Source organism: Nestor notabilis, unplaced genomic scaffold (assembly GCF_000696875.1).
Source record: "Nestor notabilis isolate BGI_N333 unplaced genomic scaffold, ASM69687v1 scaffold14595, whole genome shotgun sequence".
NCBI classification, from domain to species: domain Eukaryota; kingdom Metazoa; phylum Chordata; class Aves; order Psittaciformes; family Psittacidae; genus Nestor; species Nestor notabilis.
Genome location: NW_009928946.1, coordinates 1,370 through 17,802, shown reverse-complemented (window position 1 = coordinate 17,802; position 16,433 = coordinate 1,370). Strand labels below are relative to the sequence as shown.

The following is a 16,433-nucleotide window of genomic DNA, read 5'->3' as shown; positions in this document are numbered from 1 at the left end:
GCAGAACTCCTTCCCAAGATCTCACCTCAATCTCCCTTCTGTCAGGTTAAAGCCATTCCCCCTTGTCCTGTCCCTACAGGCCCATGTCCAAAGCCCCTCTCCAGGTTTCTTGTAGCCCCTTTAGGCACTGGAGCTGCTCTAAGGTCTCCCCTTAAGGAGCTTTCTCTTCTCCAGGCTGAAAAAGCCCGGCTCTCTCAGCCTGTCTCCAAGCAGAGCTGCTCCAGCCCTCACACCATCTCCATGGCCTCCTCTGGACTTGCTCCAACAGCTCCATGTCCCTCTTGTGTTGTTGCCCCAGAGCTGGAGGCAGGACTGCAGGGGGGGTCTCCCCAGAGAGGAGCAGAGGAGTTCTGGACTGCAAGTGCACACTGACAGACGTATGTGCATGGAGGTGTTGCACATACATGCTAATACATGCTTGTGTGTGCACACACTGGCAGGTAGTGCATGTGTTTGGATACTGTAGATGTGCATGTGTGCGTACACATGCGTGGGGATCATGTCCTCCTGCAGCCAGCGCTGCCCTGGGCAGCAGGTGCTCATGGTGTCAGGGGGTTTCATGAGGTGGATGAGAGGAGGGAGGATGTCTCTGTCCCTAATGGCTCCTTCTCTCCTCAGGACAACTCGGATGTCTTCCTCTCCACAGAGGACACAGACTGGAAGGTAAGGACCAGCCACAGCAGGTGCATCCACCCTAGGTCCCATGGGGGATGGCAGCCTGAGGCTAGGGAAGGCTAGGCTGCAGGGTGCTGAACAGACACAGGAGTGCTGCTGTCCCCCCTTTCCATGAGGACACAGTGCCTGGTCAGTGTCTGTACATGGGGCTGCATGTCTATTGCAGATGCCAGCAGGAGGGGATGGTGCCAGACATCTCTGTGCTGGCACTAGATGTGGCTGCAGGCACTTGGCAAACGGCCGGGGACAAAACCTCTTTGAAAGAGTCGATTTCTTCTCAGGAGGGCTGAGCTGCTTTTCCAGCCCCTCCACCATTGCCATGGCAGTGGTTTCCCAGGCAATGCCAACTCCACACTTACATAAGGATGTTTGAAAGCCTTTCTTTTCTGGAGGGCTTCAACGTTGCCCCCTTTTTTGGAGAACAGGGCCCCTCCACTCCCTGGCTGGCACTTGATCACCTTGTATTTCCATTTCATCTCTCTATAGGAGCACCACCACGTGGCCTCGGGGCTTGTGGGGCTCAGTTTTTGCAGGCTCCCGCTTTGGTGGTCTTCACCATCACACCTCTGCCCAAGCTCATCCTGCACTGGGCTCCCCCCACAGACACCAGGGTGCCAGTAGATGAGGAGGGAAGGCAGTGAGGCTGCCAGACCTCAGCTTGCTGCCTGTCCCTCTTCCAAAGCATCCCCCTATCCCAAGGGACACCAGTGACCGGCTTCAGGTTCTATGTTGCTGCTTTGCCAGTGGCTGGGACCGCCAGGAGGGTGGGCTTGGATGGTGCTGTCTGAGCCAGGTCTGGCACTGAAACACCAGCACCTGCAAGGGTGAAATTAATCTGGATTTAATGCATCCTGGAGAGGAGCAGGGGAGCACAGTTCCCTCTTTTGGCATACCCAAAGTGGTGCCCAGGCTTTTGGGGCCGGCCTGCTTGGTCTCCATCATCCATGCAGGTACAGCCATGTGGGGGGCAGAGACTTCCATCAGAATGCTAGGCTGGTGGTTTGCAGAATGAGAGATTTCGCTTTCTTGCTTGGAGGCCACAGAATTATTAAAAGGTGGCAGTGGTAGAAGACAAATTCCAGCGTTCCCAGCAGCCCTAAAGCTGAGGAGATGCTGGGGACAGGTGGGTCTGGGCTGCTCCTTGCTCTGCCTGCTCAGGGTTCTTGTTAAAAGCTGGAGTGGAAATGAACCCTCCTGGTGTCAGTAATGTGAGGGTGAGGAAGGCACCATGGGCACTAGCATGGCTCTCACTCGCCCGTGCCAGGGCGGGGCTTGGTTGGCGTGCAGGGGATGTTAAAGAGCAACGACTATCCCAGGACAACCTTTGCATGCCAGTATTTCAGGGACTGGCCCACGATGACACTGACTCATGTCCCTGCTGGTGCCGATGTGGAGTGGGACCAGACAGCAAATGCCCCAGCAATGCACTTCGGTACCTAAAGAATGACCTGGACAAGGACCAAAGCAGCATTCCTGAGCCAGCCAGGACCTGAGCGCTCCTGTTTCCCCTCCAAGAGCCTCATGGTGGGATGGGATGAGCTCCCCAGGCTGTGCAGGGGCAACCTCCCCTTATCCCCCCCCCCTGCACTTTTCCCTCATCTTGGGGTATTTAATCCAGCCCCAGCTGAACTCTTTGTCATCCTTCTGCTCCTCCCCAGAGCCATTGCTGCTCCCTCGCCAAGATACTCTGGCCTACGGGCGCGGTGTGGGGGACTAGGGATCCCCTATTATCACAGCAGCCATAGTAAAGCCCTTGGGGCTGCTGGAATAAGCCAAATTGTTGGAATGCGGGGTGCAGGAGCCTCTGCCCTGGGACCTTGTGGCCCTGGCCCTGCTGGAGGTCTGGGCCACCTGCCAGCAGATGGGCTCGTAGCCAGTGGGGTGACAATGCCATTCTGTGCCATTCAAGTGGAGTGAGCCTTGCTCAGCCCTCCCATGTCCCTGCAGCCCTTCATGCCTTCAAGCCGTTCATGCCTTGCTTCACCTCAGCTTTTCCACCCCTTCTCCCTCTATTTTGCCACTGTCTGTCTTTTTCTGCCTGGTCATGCCCCTCTGCATCTCTAGCTTTTCCCTGGGGGCTGTGGCTGCTTGTGCTCTTTGGCTCCACAGCAGAAATTCCACCTGAACCCATGAACAGCTTTGTACCTGTGCCAGGACCCCCTGGAAACTGAGCTTTACTCCTCACATGGTCCTTCCTTAGCAGAGATGGAGCTTGGGCTTGCCTCTGAGCTCCCTGCAGGACAAAGCAGTGCAGAGGAAAGCCTGTTTGGGGCAGGCAAGGTCAGGGAAAGGGCTTTCCCCAAGGAAAAGGGGCTCACCCCTGTTATTAGACATCAGAGACCCCATGGGAACAAGCCTGCTGGGTGAAGCTGAGCTCATGGGGCTTTGCCATGGGAGGAGGCCCACATCTGTGCTGATCCATGGCTGTGATGTGGAAGCGAGCCATGGCCAGGCTGGGGATGCAGAGGTGGTGACATGCTCCAGCATGGAGCATCCCTGCGGTGGGCAGGGAGCCTGGAGGGTCCCCATTGGATGCTGTCCTGGTCCAGCACTGATCATGGCTCTTCAGCCCCTTTGGGGGACCATGGCACTCTTTCTCTACCCATGGTTGTCCAGCTTCATGCTGGAGTGTTTCTGGAGGTGGCTGTGCTGAGTTGTACTGGGCAGGAGCAGGCAGGATAAAGGGGATGGCACCCAGAGCCTGCCTGTCATGGGGCATGAGGCCACCCATGGGTGCAAGCTGCAGGAAGACCTCATTGAAATCAGGGCAGAAAACATCTGCTTGTATGCATGCACACAGGAATACACACATGTGCATGTGCATACACAGCACGAGTTGGTCCAGGGACGGGATCTGACCCCTCAGCGCTTCTGGGTTGTCTTTTCTCCTGCTTTATTTACCTGCCACTGGTGATGGCCAGGTTGGGACTAAATCCTGTGCATCCCATGCTTGCCAGCATCCCACAGTGGGTAGGATGGTTGTGTGGCTGGGTAAAGTGACACATGTATCTGGCCAATGTTCACATGTGCCCCTCCGTGCACATGTGCACAAGGTTCTGCATGTGTGCAGGTTATTGTGCATCCACGGGCATGAGAGATAGCCATGGCATACCTAGGAATCACAAAGGAGAAGGATGCAGTGGGTATGCTCCTTATATGCATGTGACCACACACATACATGTACAGGAACATGGAACGACACAGACACATGGGCCAGCCCCCATGTGGGGATATGCCCAAGCATTTTGTGGGGTTGTGTGTTCTACAGCGTGACTCGTTGTGTTTATTCTCCCAAAGTTTGCATACACAGAAATGAGAGGGGGACATGACACAGTGTGTCTTGTGTTGGTGCATGTTCCTGTGCATGGATGTGCATGGTTGCATGCATCTGCACCGCATGCCTGAGGTGACATTCTCCTGTGTGTTTAGCATGTGCCCATGTCTGTGAGTGTGTGTGTGGGTGGTTCCTGGTATGTGTGCACTGCTGCAGGCTGCAGGTCCAGCATGATACTGCATGTTTGCATGTGGCTGGAGCCACACGTGTGCTGGGTGCGTAGGCACCCTGGCCTGTCCCATTGTGCCCAAGGAGGGAAGATGGAGCAGGTTCTGCATGGTGCCAGGTGTTTTTTCCTTCATAAACAAGGATATTTGGGGCCAATTGGAGCATGAATAATTCTGCTGGCAGCCAATGGCTGTGCTGGCTCCATCACAGCGCTCCTGCAATGGAGCCCAGCCTGTGTTGAGGGGGAAGGGAGGCAGAGGCAGGGCTTAGCACAGGGCTGGGGCTCTGCTATAAAGCCAGGCGAGGGGCTGAGCCAGCACAGAGCTCTGCTTCACCCAGCCCACTGCACCGCTGTGCCCTGCACCGGGACCCTGCTCTGGGTCCACCCTGCCTGAGCATCCTCGTCCTCCCAGTTCCTCACCATGCCTGAGTGCTGGGATGGGGTAGGTACCACCGCTCCGTGCTCGCTGCTCTCCCTTTTCGCCGAGTTTTGCCTCAAGTACCTCCCCCACTTGCTGAGGCTGGACCTTTGCTCCACAGGGCTTGATGTGGGGCAGGCAGGGGTTAGTGAGGGGGGACCTGCTGCTAGGGAGCTTTTCCTTCTCGCAGCCCTGCTGCCGCATCCCTGATGTGCCACAGGCTTCAGGGACGCAGTGTCCTTGAGCATGTCCTCCCCAAGCCCAGCCAAGATGCTGCACCCAGGCTGAGTGTGGGTGCAGAGGCTGCTGATGGGGTGATGGGTGGCAGGTTGCCCCTTCGCCACCCCAGATCTGCAGAGGGAGAGGGTCTCCTGCTGTTTTGAAGCAATCTCTTGGATGCTTTCTGGTCTCTGCAGTGATGGCAACAGGCTGGTGCAGAGGAGGCTGAGCACTGCAGCAATAAGTGAGTGACCTGGACAGGGCTGGGTGCCCAAGGTACCTATGGGTGCTGTGACACCCCCCTCCACCTCACCCCACTTTTGCTAGGGCCATGGGTTGTCAGTGCGCTGTACTCCTTGCTGCCTGCATCCCCTGCATCCCTAATCCTCCCAACCCCCTCCACAGCAAGCATCCCTGCAGCAAAGGGCAGGGCTGTGGTACCAGGAATGCTGCATAGGCTGCACCATGAGCAGGGATGTGCCTGGCTTGGGTTGGGGGGAATGACATAATGTGCTGGGGAAGGAGCTGACATGTTGGGCATGTGGGGTGGGAATGCAGCCTGAGCTGTTGGGGCTGTAACAGGGATTGTGGGCACGAGGATGGCAAAGAGGCAGCCCTGTGCCCAGGATCAGACTACATGGATGCCTCCTGCTCTGTGACCTTGGGCCAGGCCCTTCCTCTGCCTCAGTTTCCCCATCCATTGGTGCAGAGGGATGTCCTTGCTCATAGCCTGCTGCCTGATACAGCCGTGGAGAGTGGAGGGGCAGCTGTGGATGAGGGCTGGGGTTGGGGTGCCCTTGGGGAGCAGAGTGTTGTCTCCTCAGAGCCCTTGTGCTGCCCTCAGGCACTGCAACCCCTTGGGGACAGCAGATCTAAGCGAAGGGAGGCACTGCAGTGAGGAGACCATGTCCTCAGGAGTTCCTCCCACCTCAGGCCTGTGTCCTTCAGAGTCCTTCGCGGCACATAACCCTTGGGAGCACCCATGTACCTCGTCCCCTCCTGCCAGCCCATTCATGGGGCTGCCAGTTCCTGCAGTGAGAACTGTGCCAACACCCCCTGCCCAGCCCATGATGTTCCTGCACCCACAAGATCTTGGCTTCGAGGTCAATGGCTATCAGGGATGGGCATCTGGAGGGGACCCTGCTCCCTTGTCCCCAGGCAGCATCTGGGCTTACAGCCTCAGTTTCCTTTGCTGGCTGGGGACAATGGCAGTGAGCCTTCCCAGCCAGGGAAACTGAGACACAGGGCAGCCCTGATCTCTGTATGGGTGCACAGCCATGTCACACCAAGATGGGTTTAAGTTACTTTAGCTGTGATTTCAGGGTCAGGCTGCAGTGTTTCCCAGGGCAATGTCTGAGGTCCGACCTCTGCCTGTTTGTCCCAGGTACAACGAATCCAGGCCAATTGGGCCATGCTGTCATCCCCACCCTGTTGCCAAACTCCCTCAGTCTCAGGCCCTTGAAGATCTCCTGTCCCATGCTGTGGTCTGCCTGTCCCGTCCCATGATCCTCATCTCTGTCTTGGATCATCCCATCTACCCCATTCCATCCCAAACTTCTATTCCTTGATCCCATCCTACAATCCCATCTCATGATGCACCATTGTCCAAATCTCATTATCTTATTCCAAGTCCTCACTTTCCTTCCCTGTGATTTACCTTCCTTCTGCTACCGCAGGGATGCCCAAAGCTGAGGATCTTCTCAGGATGGCTTCTTGTCTTTCCCTTGTGCTCCCATGGGACGCAACTGCCCAGGGAAGCACTGGTGAGGGTGTCTTGGGGTGGGCAGGCATCACCCCATCTCTTCTCTTCCCCCAGGAACATGACATTGAGACCCCCTATGGGCTGCTGCACGTGGTCATCCGGGGCTCTCCCAAGGGGAATCGCCCAGCCATCCTGACATACCATGACGTGGGCCTCAACCGTGAGTGCAGATCCCTGGGCCATGGGGTGCAGGGGCAGTGGTGAGCAAGCCTGGGGCTGCACTGGGTGCAGGACGTCAGCCAAAGCCCCAGCTCAGCTCCTTTGCCTCCTCCCATGGAGGGTCCCCAGGCTGCATTGTGTCTCCTCAGGTATCTGAAAGCACCAGAAGGGTCTGGATGCTCAGCACAATCCAAAGCCCAGGCCAGGAGTGTTTGGCTGCCGTACTGCACCCCGCCACACCAGGAGGGGTGGGACACAGGGGGTGCTGGATGGGTCCGCATGCCTGTAGGAATCCAGAGCATGGACTAGGGGGGATGTTGTGAGGGCTGAAGGAGACGGGAATAGTAGGAAAGCAGGGACCTGAGCTGGGGCTCTGGATGTGGGGATTCTGTGCTGTTTTAGACTGGACGTTAGGAACAGTTCCTCCCCAAAAGGGTGATCAGGCACTGTAACAGGCTGCCCCGGGTAGTGGTGGAGTCACTGTCCCTGGAATTGTTCCCAAACCATGTGGACGAGGGCCTTAGTGACGTGGTTTAGAGGTGGCCTTGGCAATGCTGGGGAATGGTTGGGCTTGATGATCTTAAAGGTCTTTTCCAACCTGGTTGGTTCTGTGATTGTGATTGGACCTGCAGCCCAGACCATGGGCTGTGTCCCTGAGATGAGCCAGGATGCCCAGTGCCCTGTGTGGGGAGGAGCATCTTCCGCTCCATGTAGCTGAGGCTGAGTCACCATGGGTGGAAATGAGCACTCCCAGGGATGCGTCATGTTGGCTGCAATGGCACTTACAACCTGCCTCTCCGTCACCTTTTAGGAGTGGTGTCCTGGCACCGGTGCCATGGGGCAGAACCTCTCCAAGCCCTGGCAATGGCTGTATCCCACTGCAGCAGTGGTGGCCTGTCCACAGCAGCACCAGGGCTGTTTCTTTGACTGTTTCCAAGCAGGGAGATTTGCATCCATTTCTTAAACCCCATGTTTGCTTGAGCACCTGCTGGGTATTTTGGATAGGGCTGATAATGCCCCAGGCTGCTGATCCTGCTGCCCAGGGTTTTTTGCAGCCCCCAGTCACATCCCTCCAAGCTGACAAGGCTCATCCCTAACTCCTCATTCTCTGGCTCTGTCCATCCATCACCATGCCTCCCAACACCAGCAGGGATACAGGCCTGGCCAGCAGTGGCTGTGCGGATGAGGAACCTGGCAGGAAAGGATGGGAGGGCTTTGGTGACATGACACCTCCTGGTTGAAGGACAGTGCGGGAGGGTAGGTTACGTCTCTCCATGCTCTCCGGCTCCTGTGCCAGGGCGTTTAATGTCTGATCCCTGCCTGCCCTTTGACAGACAAGCTTTGCTTCAACACCTTCTTCAACTATGAGGACATGCAGGAGATTACAAAGCACTTTGTGGTGTGCCATGTGGATGCACCGGGCCAGCAGACAGGAGCGTCGCAGTTCCCTCAGGGGTAGGTGCCAGCTTCAGGGGCTTGCTATGCCCACAGGATGTCACCTCCCTGCACCAGGATGTCACCCTCCCTTGCCCACTGGGATGTCACCCTCCTGCCCACAGGCTGCTGCTGCCTGAGCAGTCGTGCTCTGCCTGCAGGTGTCTGAACTGTGTCAAAGTCCGGGGCAGCCATGTGGGGTGGTTTGTGGATGGGTGACAGTTCCTTGCCTACTCCAGCTACCCCTGTCCCAGCCTTCCCACTCTGCATCCCATAACATCATCCTGTGCCCCCTGTGCTGCAGGTACCAGTACCCATCCATGGACCAGCTGGCTGCCATGATCCCCAGTGTGGTGCAGCACTTCGGGTAAGTCACCTCCCCTCCACGCTGCCAGCTGGGGGTGATGGGCAGGGAGATGGGCAAAGGCCAGTGGTTTGGGGCTGGGGAGGTGTCCCAGTAAGCTGGCATCCTGCATGTGTCCTTACGCTGCAGGTGGAGGGGTGCCCCAGGGAACCTGTGCTGGAGTCCACTGGCCCCCATATGCACCTCTCTGCTTTCCAGGTTCAAGTACGTGATCGGGATTGGTGTTGGGGCAGGAGCCTACGTGCTGGCCAAGTTTGCGGTGAGCTGGGGCTGCGCTGGGCTGGCCCTGAGTTGCCCGTGGCTGGTGTCAGCCCAGGGCAATGGGGAAGAGCAGAAGCTAACACCCCTGGGCAAGCTGTTCCTGGAGGAATGGGGGGCTGGGATGGCAGTGCCATGGCCACTGTGTCCAGCACTTGCCACAGGTCTCCCATTGCCCCCAGTGCAGTGGGCAGTGGTGCTGGTAGGGGCTCCCTTGGGCACATCTCCCTGCCGTGCTGAGTGCTGCCCATCTTCCTTGCTGCAGCTCATCTTCCCTGACCTGGTCGAAGGACTGGTCCTCATGAACATCGACCCCAACGGCAAAGGCTGGATTGACTGGGCAGCTGCCAAGGTGGGCAGAGCCCTGACCCCGCTCCCTGGGGCAGGAGCCAGCCAAGCAGTGCCATAACTCCCTCTGCTCCCTCCACAGCTCTCTGGTCTCACCAGCACACTGCCAGACACTGTCCTGTCACACCTCTTCAGCCAGGTAAAGGGATTCTGACGCATCCTGATGGTCCCCCACCACCAGCCCCTCACCCTGTATCCCTGTGGGCTGTGCCCTGCCACGTGCCACTGGACCTGCCTCATATCCACAGGGATGGGGTTAGTCAAGCCCTGCCTGTATCCCTCCTGCCTGATCTGAGGCTTAGCCTTGACAAGTGTGTGACTCATGCCCACATCCTGCCTGCAGCTCCACCGAGCCCCGCTGCATGGCCCAGCATCCTCCCTCTCTGCCCTACTGTCCAGCACGGCATGGGCAGGCCGGGGGCAGCGAGGTGTGTTTATGGCACCAGGAAGTCCCTGCCCCAGTCCCCAACCCTGCCCCCATCTCTATCCCTGCCCCGATCCCCATCCTTGGCCCGATCTCTGTTCCTGCCCCGATCCCCATCCCTGCCCTGATCTCCATCCCTGCCCCGATCTCTATCCCTGCCCTGATCTCTATCCCTGTCTCCATCTCCATCCCCTGCCCTGATCCTCATCCCTGCCCTGATGCCTATCCCTGATGGCACAGGAAGAGCTGATGAACAACACGGAGCTGGTGCAGAGCTACCGGCAGCAGATCAGCAGCGTGGTGAACCAGTTCAACCTCCAGCTCTTCCTCAACATGTACAACAGGTGAGTGCCCTGCGCTGCCCCACATCTGCATCAGGGTGAGAGGCTGCAGTGATGGTGGGAGCCCTGGCCCTGTTGGGTGCTTAGCTGGCTGCTGGTACTGGCCAGGGATGCGGGAATGATGGTACCCGTGCCAGAGCTTTGCCATGTCCTAGAGCCTGCAGCCATGGATGCATGTCCTCTGGCCTCCTGCTGCATTAGGTGCAGAAGGGGAAGGGGGCAGAGATGCTGTCCCATCGTGCAGGGGTTGGGAGCCGCGTTACTGCACTGGGTGATGCATCCTGCTCAGGTCATTGCAGAGATGGATGTGAGGTTCTCCATCCATAGCGTGCTGGGGCAGTGGGGCTGGGTACTGCCTTCCAGAGCTAGCAGTGCCGCAGCTTTTGTGCTATGGCATCAGTGGCAGCACCAGCCCATGGGCTCACACTTGCCATCTTTCTCTTCCATCAGCCGCAGGGATCTGGATATCAACCGGCCTGGGACTGTGCCCAACGCCAAGACACTGCGGTAGGAGTTGCACCAGCATGGCATGGGGAGGTCCCAGGGCAGTGGAGTCCTCCCAGGCTAAGTTCTGACTGTGCTTTTTCCTCCTCTCACTTCAGCTGCCCTGTGATGCTGGTGGTCGGAGACAATGCACCTGCTGAAGAAGGGGTGGTGAGTAATGGGGTAGTGCCTGCGGGGTGGTAGTACCCATCACTACATGAGCACACACGTGTGCTGCCTGCTCGGACACACATGAGCTCCCGTGTGCAGGACCATGCTCATGTGCAAACCTACCTGCTCATGTATGCATGTACATGGTGACACACCTGGAAACCTTCCCTTCCTCAGATGCCCAGATGCACTCACAGTGTTCACACTCAGGTGTGTTGGCACACAGGCACCCTCCCCGCTTGGCCACAGGCACCCAAAGAGCTGCTGGCACGCACATGTGCTTGTGCACACCCATGTAGTGGTCTGCACTTGTACAACCAGCCTCAGGTTCTGTGCAGGTGACCACATTTTTATGTAATGTGTAACTGTATGCACAACACCCTCCAGCATGTGTACCTCTGTGCTTGTACACACATGTGACACTCAGGATGCCTGGCCGGAGGAAGGTCCCCTCTGTCCATCTCTGTGGGCTCAGGGCTTGTCTCCCTGTCTCCACCTGGCTGAGGTGGGATGTGCCACTAGAGTGCCATGGGCCAGTGGCACTACCGATGGGCAACTTCTGCCCGGCTCAGGGCACCCCACGCTGCTGATATCACCCCTCTTGCTCACAGGTGGAGTGTAACTCCAAGCTGGATCCCACCAACACCACCTTCCTGAAGGTAGGCTGGTGGCAGGGGCAGCCAAGAGGTCCCTGCTGCCCATCAGGTACCCATTCCCCAGGGTGGCAGGGTGTCCCCATCTTCCTATTTCCAGGTCCATCCTGGCCTTGGGGCTAGAGGGTGTAGGGAGAGCAGGGTGGCCCCAGCAGTGCCATCCTGGGCACCAGGGGACAGGGTGGGTGGCAAAGCTCCTTCCTAAACTAACCAGGACCTTCTCTCTGCAGATGGCTGACTCTGGTGGGCTGCCCCAGGTCACACAGGTGAGCCCCCCCAGTGTCCCCAAACTGAGTATACTGGGCCTGAGACAGGCCCTCGTGCTGTCCCTCACCTCTGCTCTCTCCTGCAGCCTGGCAAGCTGACCGAGGCCTTCAAGTACTTCCTCCAGGGCATGGGCTACAGTGAGTGCCGGGCTGGGCATGGGGCTGGAGTGTGCCCATGTGTGTGTGCCCGTGTGTGCGTGTGTGTGCTGACCTGGCTGTAGGAGAGAAGCCTGGTACCCTGGTGTTCCCATCCTGAGGGAGAGCTGCATGTGTGTCCGTGGTGTATTTATCCATGTGTTTATAGGGGAGTGTGATGTACAGGCTCTGCATGCACATAGACGTGTGTACAAGGGCTCTGTGTGTACCCATGTGTGTGGACAGCACCTCTCTGTAAGCGTGCACACATACGTGTCTGTGAGCGTGCTCAAGCAGGGGCTGTGTGTGCATACACAGACAGAGTCCATGTGTACAAGTCTGTGTGCACATAGGTGTGTGTAGGTCCATGAAGATGTGTGTATGTATGTATGTGTGCAGGTCTGTGTGCACACTTGTGCATGCGTACGCACATGCATGTGTGTTTGCAAGTCTGTGTGCACACACGTGTCTGTGTGTGCAGGTCTCTGTGCACATGCCGGGGGGGGTGTGTGTGTGCAGGTCTGCGTGCATACTTGTGTGTGTGTACACTGAAGGCCCATGTACACACGTGTGTGCAGGTCTTTGTGCAGATGTGCAGGTCCGTGTGCATGCACACGTGGGGCTGGGGGGCTCCTGGCCCCACAGAGCAGCCAGCCTTGCTGATGGTGTTTCTCTGCCCTCCCCGCCCGTCTCACACCCCACCGCTGTCAGTTGCCCACCTGAAGGATCGGCGACTGAGTGGAGGCTCAGGTACTGCTCAGTGCCTGCTGCTGCATGGTGCCGCCTGGCCTGTGCCCTCAAGCTGCCTGGGCACCTTTGGGAGCAGCCTGGGTGCTGGAATGGCCCTTCCCAGGCAGATGCCCTCTGGCTTGCTCCACTTTGCCTGAGTTGAGCCCCCTGACCCATGGCTGGGGGCTGAGAAATGAGATTCAGAGACATCCCTCACCAAGTGGGCAAGTCTTGGCAGTGCCCACTGTGCCCTCCTCCAGCTGGGCAGGTGCTAAGCCCACTGGGCATCCTGGCTGCAGGAGGGTTGGCACTGTCCCCACGCACTCTGGTGGGCCTGGAGATCTCCCATCCGGCTCACTCCTTGCCCGGAGCATGGCGACCAGGGTCCCCACTGCCTCATGCCCAGTGGTTGCATTCCCAGGAGACATTCCCAGTGTGCAGCCTGACCACAGGCCCCTGTCCCTGCCCTGCTGTCCTTTGCCAGCCTGGAGCTTGCTTGTGTTGCCACAACACCGCATGCTGCAAGCTTGTGCCTTGTGTTGTCATTCACCTTGGGGAGTGGGACCTGTCGCTTTGCTTGTGTGAATCGCTGTCGGCTCAGATCCTGCTAGAATTTGGAGGGAATTGAGCAGCCCGTTCATGTCTGTGTGCCCGTGCAGTGCCATCTGCCAGCATGACCCGTCTGGCACGCTCCCGCACGGCCTCCCTCACCAGCGCCAGCTCAGTGGACGGCACCCGTCCGCGTGCCTGCACCCACTCGGAGAGCACCGAGGCTGTGGGGCAGATCAACCACACCATGGAGGTATCGTGCTGAGGTCCACACCTGCCACCAGCGTCTTCTCCAGAGCCATCTCCTGTCCATCAGCATACCACCAGCACCCGCCTGCCCTGTCAACATACTCCACCAGGGCCTTTACTTCTTCGGGGTCAATTTGTCTTCTTGGCCATTGGCCTCATCCCCTTGTCTGGTACCAGAGAAGGAGAGAGGCTTTGCATCCTGGCCTCCAGCTCCTGGGTCCATCCAGCGGTCACCGTGGTTCTGCATCAGTCCTCACCCTCCCCAGCATCGGCCTGGCTCTGGCTTGGGAGGGTGGGTGGCAGCGGGGACAGATTGGGGGAGTAGGGGCAAGGTTGTGAGGCTTGGATAGGATGGTGGGATGGGATGGGACAGCAGGACATTGAGAGGACACAGGAGGTAGGTTGTTGCCCCAATATCAATTGATACCTGGTCAAGCCAGAAGGAAGACAGGGACAGGGAGTGGTGCTCACTGGGGGAGGTCACTGGGCCCTTCCCAGGGATGCAGCTCCCATTCTCCCCACGCATCCTCCCTGAGGAGCGCTAGCACATGATCCCCAGCACACCCAGGACCTGCTGCCCTGCAGCTGGCCTAGCATTATGAGAAATCACATCTCAAAGTATCCCCGTGCTCTGATCATGCACCCTGAGGGCTGCCCTGAAGCAGTGGGCTCAGCCCTGCTCCAGAAGCCATCAGGGCAGGAGGTTGGCATGGAGCCTCTCCATATGCTCTTGCCCATGGTGGCACTTCCTTGGTCCCTTTTTGCAAGAAGGACAATCACCACCTGCCACCACCACCACCACCCTGGGGTTGGGGATAAAGGGGAGCTCTGTGCCCAGACTCACTCAGTCCCTGCCACACTAGCACTTCCACCTCCAGCTCTTGGAGGCCACCGGGTTTGGGATGCGACATGGCAAATCCCCCTCCAGTTTCACCACAGACTGTGGATGTAACCACAGTGCAGCCATGAGCAGTAAGATGAGATGCTCCCACCCCCCTCTGCAATGCTGGGAACCGTCAGCACTCTCTGCCCCACAGGGTGCATCACTGCAGGATGCTGGCAGTGTGGGATGACCATGGATGTGGGGAGCTCACCAGTGGCTGGCTTTGCCCACAGAACTGGCCAGACCTGTACTGGCCACCCTGACCCCCACACCTCTCCAGTATCTTGCCTGTGCACTGAGTGGGGCGTCTCTCAAGGGCTTGGCTCTCCCGAGCCATGGGGCCCATCTCATCTGTGCTGGGCATGGAGAGCTGTGTCAGTGCACAACCCACCCAGTATCTGCTGCTATCCGTGCCCTGCCCTCTGCAGAGCCCGAGTCCTCCCGCACCAGAGGCAGTGGAAAATAGCTGTTCAGATCTTCATGATGATTCATGGGGGAGCTGAGCAGGGACATGGAGGGGACTCATGGGGTGCCACCTTCAGGGTAAGCAGAAGCAGCTCCCAAAGTACCTGCCCCCAGGCCCCATCCCCACTCTGCAGTGAAGGGCGTGGGGCTCCCAGCCCATGTACAAGGGCTTTTGGCCATAAGACCCGTGCCCTGACCCTCCCCTATCAAATGGCAACCCCGAAACATCAGTGTTCCCATCAGTCCCCCACTTGGTTCTGCCATGTGCTTCCTTCTCAGTGTGACTCAGAAAGCTGCGTAGCTCCTTTTTACTGTAGATACTGCTGTGATCTCTTGTCTTCTGAGTGTGTCCTTCCAGATGATATATATAAAGATACCTATATACATGATACAAAAGGGTTGGTGCAGTCCCTGACCTTCCTGGGTTCATCCACCCTTGTGTTCTTGTCCCAGCAGTGCTGTGTGGTTCCCCTGGAGGTGGTCTGGCTGTGCTCACCTTTGGTTCCTCACCCTCGTTTTGTTGGTCAGTTTGGTTTTCCCTGGTGGTTTGTTCTTTTGCTTTTTGTTGGTTTTCCCTATTTTCCCCAGTCACAGCAGAATTTAATGTGTTTTCCTGTCTGAGTGCAACCTGGGCTTGTCACAGTGACATCAACGCCACAGCACTCACGAGACGGCAGTATGTAAACCAGATTAACTAACATGTTGCTGTAGAGAGGATTTACTGTGTTGGAAAAAAACAACCAAGCAGCTAATAAAGATGTTAAGAACCTGCTGTGCTCTTTCCAACAGGCTGCAGGGAAACAGTTCTGAGCTCATCCTGGGCCTGTCTGCAGAGATCTGGTGGGCAGGGAGGACAAGGGGGACACCTTGGCCACAAACCCCATCAGGGGCTGCACTGGTGGGGGAGAGGGACCAAGGTGCTCATGGCAGGGACCCCCGGACCCCAGGGTGTCCATGGAGGGGAGCCATGGGGTGCTTTGGCTTCAGGGCAGCCACAGGCAAAGTGCCCCATATGTTCGGACTGGATGGAGACTGGAAAGCTGCCACTTGTGGCCCATGGAGATTAGATTCCGGGGGTGCCCACTGTGGAAGGTAAGACCTTCGGCTGCACAACTCTGGCAGGGGGTGAGCAGTGTCCTTGAGAGATCCAGCCTCCCTCTCCTCTTCCAGTACTGCAGGCTTCTGTTTGTGCCCCCATCAAGGTTTGAATGTCACAGGCCAAAACCCTTTCCAAGTGCAGGAACATCTCCTTGGGAAAGATCCCTTTCTGTCACGGTTTAACCCCAGCTGGCAGCTAAGCACCACACTCACTGCCACCCCTTCCCCACCCTGAACAGGATGGGGACAAGAACCGGAAGAATGTAGAACCCATGGGTTGAGATAAGAACAGTTTAATAATGGAAATTAAAGTAAAATGTAATTATAACAAAAATAAGATCAACAATAACAATGTTGATGATAGTAACTGGTGACAACAACAACAAACAAACAAACAAAAAAACCAGATGAAAACTCAGAAAACCCAAGTTGCTCACCACCTGCTGACTGACCCCCAGCAGCAATCAGTGCCTCCTGGGCAACTCCTCCCAGTTTGTATCCCGAGCATGATGCTCTGTGGTATGGAATACCCCTTTGGGTAGTTTGGGTCAGGTGTCCCTCCTGGTTTCCTGTGCCCTCCTTGACTGGGGCAAGTGCTACTGAGCAACAACTAAACCCTCAGTGCATTACCAGCATTATTCTGAGGCTAAAGGTAATGAGTGCTGCCTCCCTGGGAGCTCTCTCAGATCTCAAGTCCCTAAGTGCAAACGTCCACCTCCTGCTCCCACACCTGAGGTGCCAGGACAGAAAGCTGGTGCTGGGCATCACCTACACAGGGTGAGCTCTGGAACACCCAACACCGAGATCTGCACTTCCTTAGCCACCTGCATTCTGCCTCTGTGAGAGC

General features: G+C 57.4%; 1 protein-coding gene across 3 annotated transcripts in view; it reads left to right on the top strand.

The window, feature by feature from the left end:
* Nucleotides 1–13,262, top strand: part of NDRG4 (NDRG family member 4) — a 13,710-nt gene extending 448 nt beyond the window's left edge. Inside the window, exons 1-15 of one of the 3 annotated variants that reach the window (XM_010014769.1) lie at nt 4,528–4,620; nt 6,632–6,737; nt 8,071–8,191; nt 8,475–8,537; nt 8,733–8,793; nt 9,058–9,144; nt 9,223–9,279; nt 9,805–9,908; nt 10,356–10,412; nt 10,508–10,559; nt 11,171–11,218; nt 11,443–11,478; nt 11,565–11,616; nt 12,325–12,363; nt 13,002–13,156. In XM_010014769.1, the coding sequence (XP_010013071.1) occupies nt 4,600–4,620; nt 6,632–6,737; nt 8,071–8,191; nt 8,475–8,537; nt 8,733–8,793; nt 9,058–9,144; nt 9,223–9,279; nt 9,805–9,908; nt 10,356–10,412; nt 10,508–10,559; nt 11,171–11,218; nt 11,443–11,478; nt 11,565–11,616; nt 12,325–12,363; nt 13,002–13,156 (1,059 nt within the window). In that variant the 5' untranslated portion in view covers nt 4,528–4,599. Of the gene's footprint in view, nt 1–618; nt 664–4,527; nt 4,621–6,631; nt 6,738–8,070; nt 8,192–8,474; nt 8,538–8,732; nt 8,794–9,057; nt 9,145–9,222; nt 9,280–9,804; nt 9,909–10,355; nt 10,413–10,507; nt 10,560–11,170; nt 11,219–11,442; nt 11,479–11,564; nt 11,617–12,324; nt 12,364–13,001 lie in introns of those variants that run through there. The other 2 variants (XM_010014767.1, XM_010014770.1) reach the window with 2 other exon arrangements.
* The last annotated feature ends 3,171 nt before the right edge of the window (nt 13,263–16,433 follow it).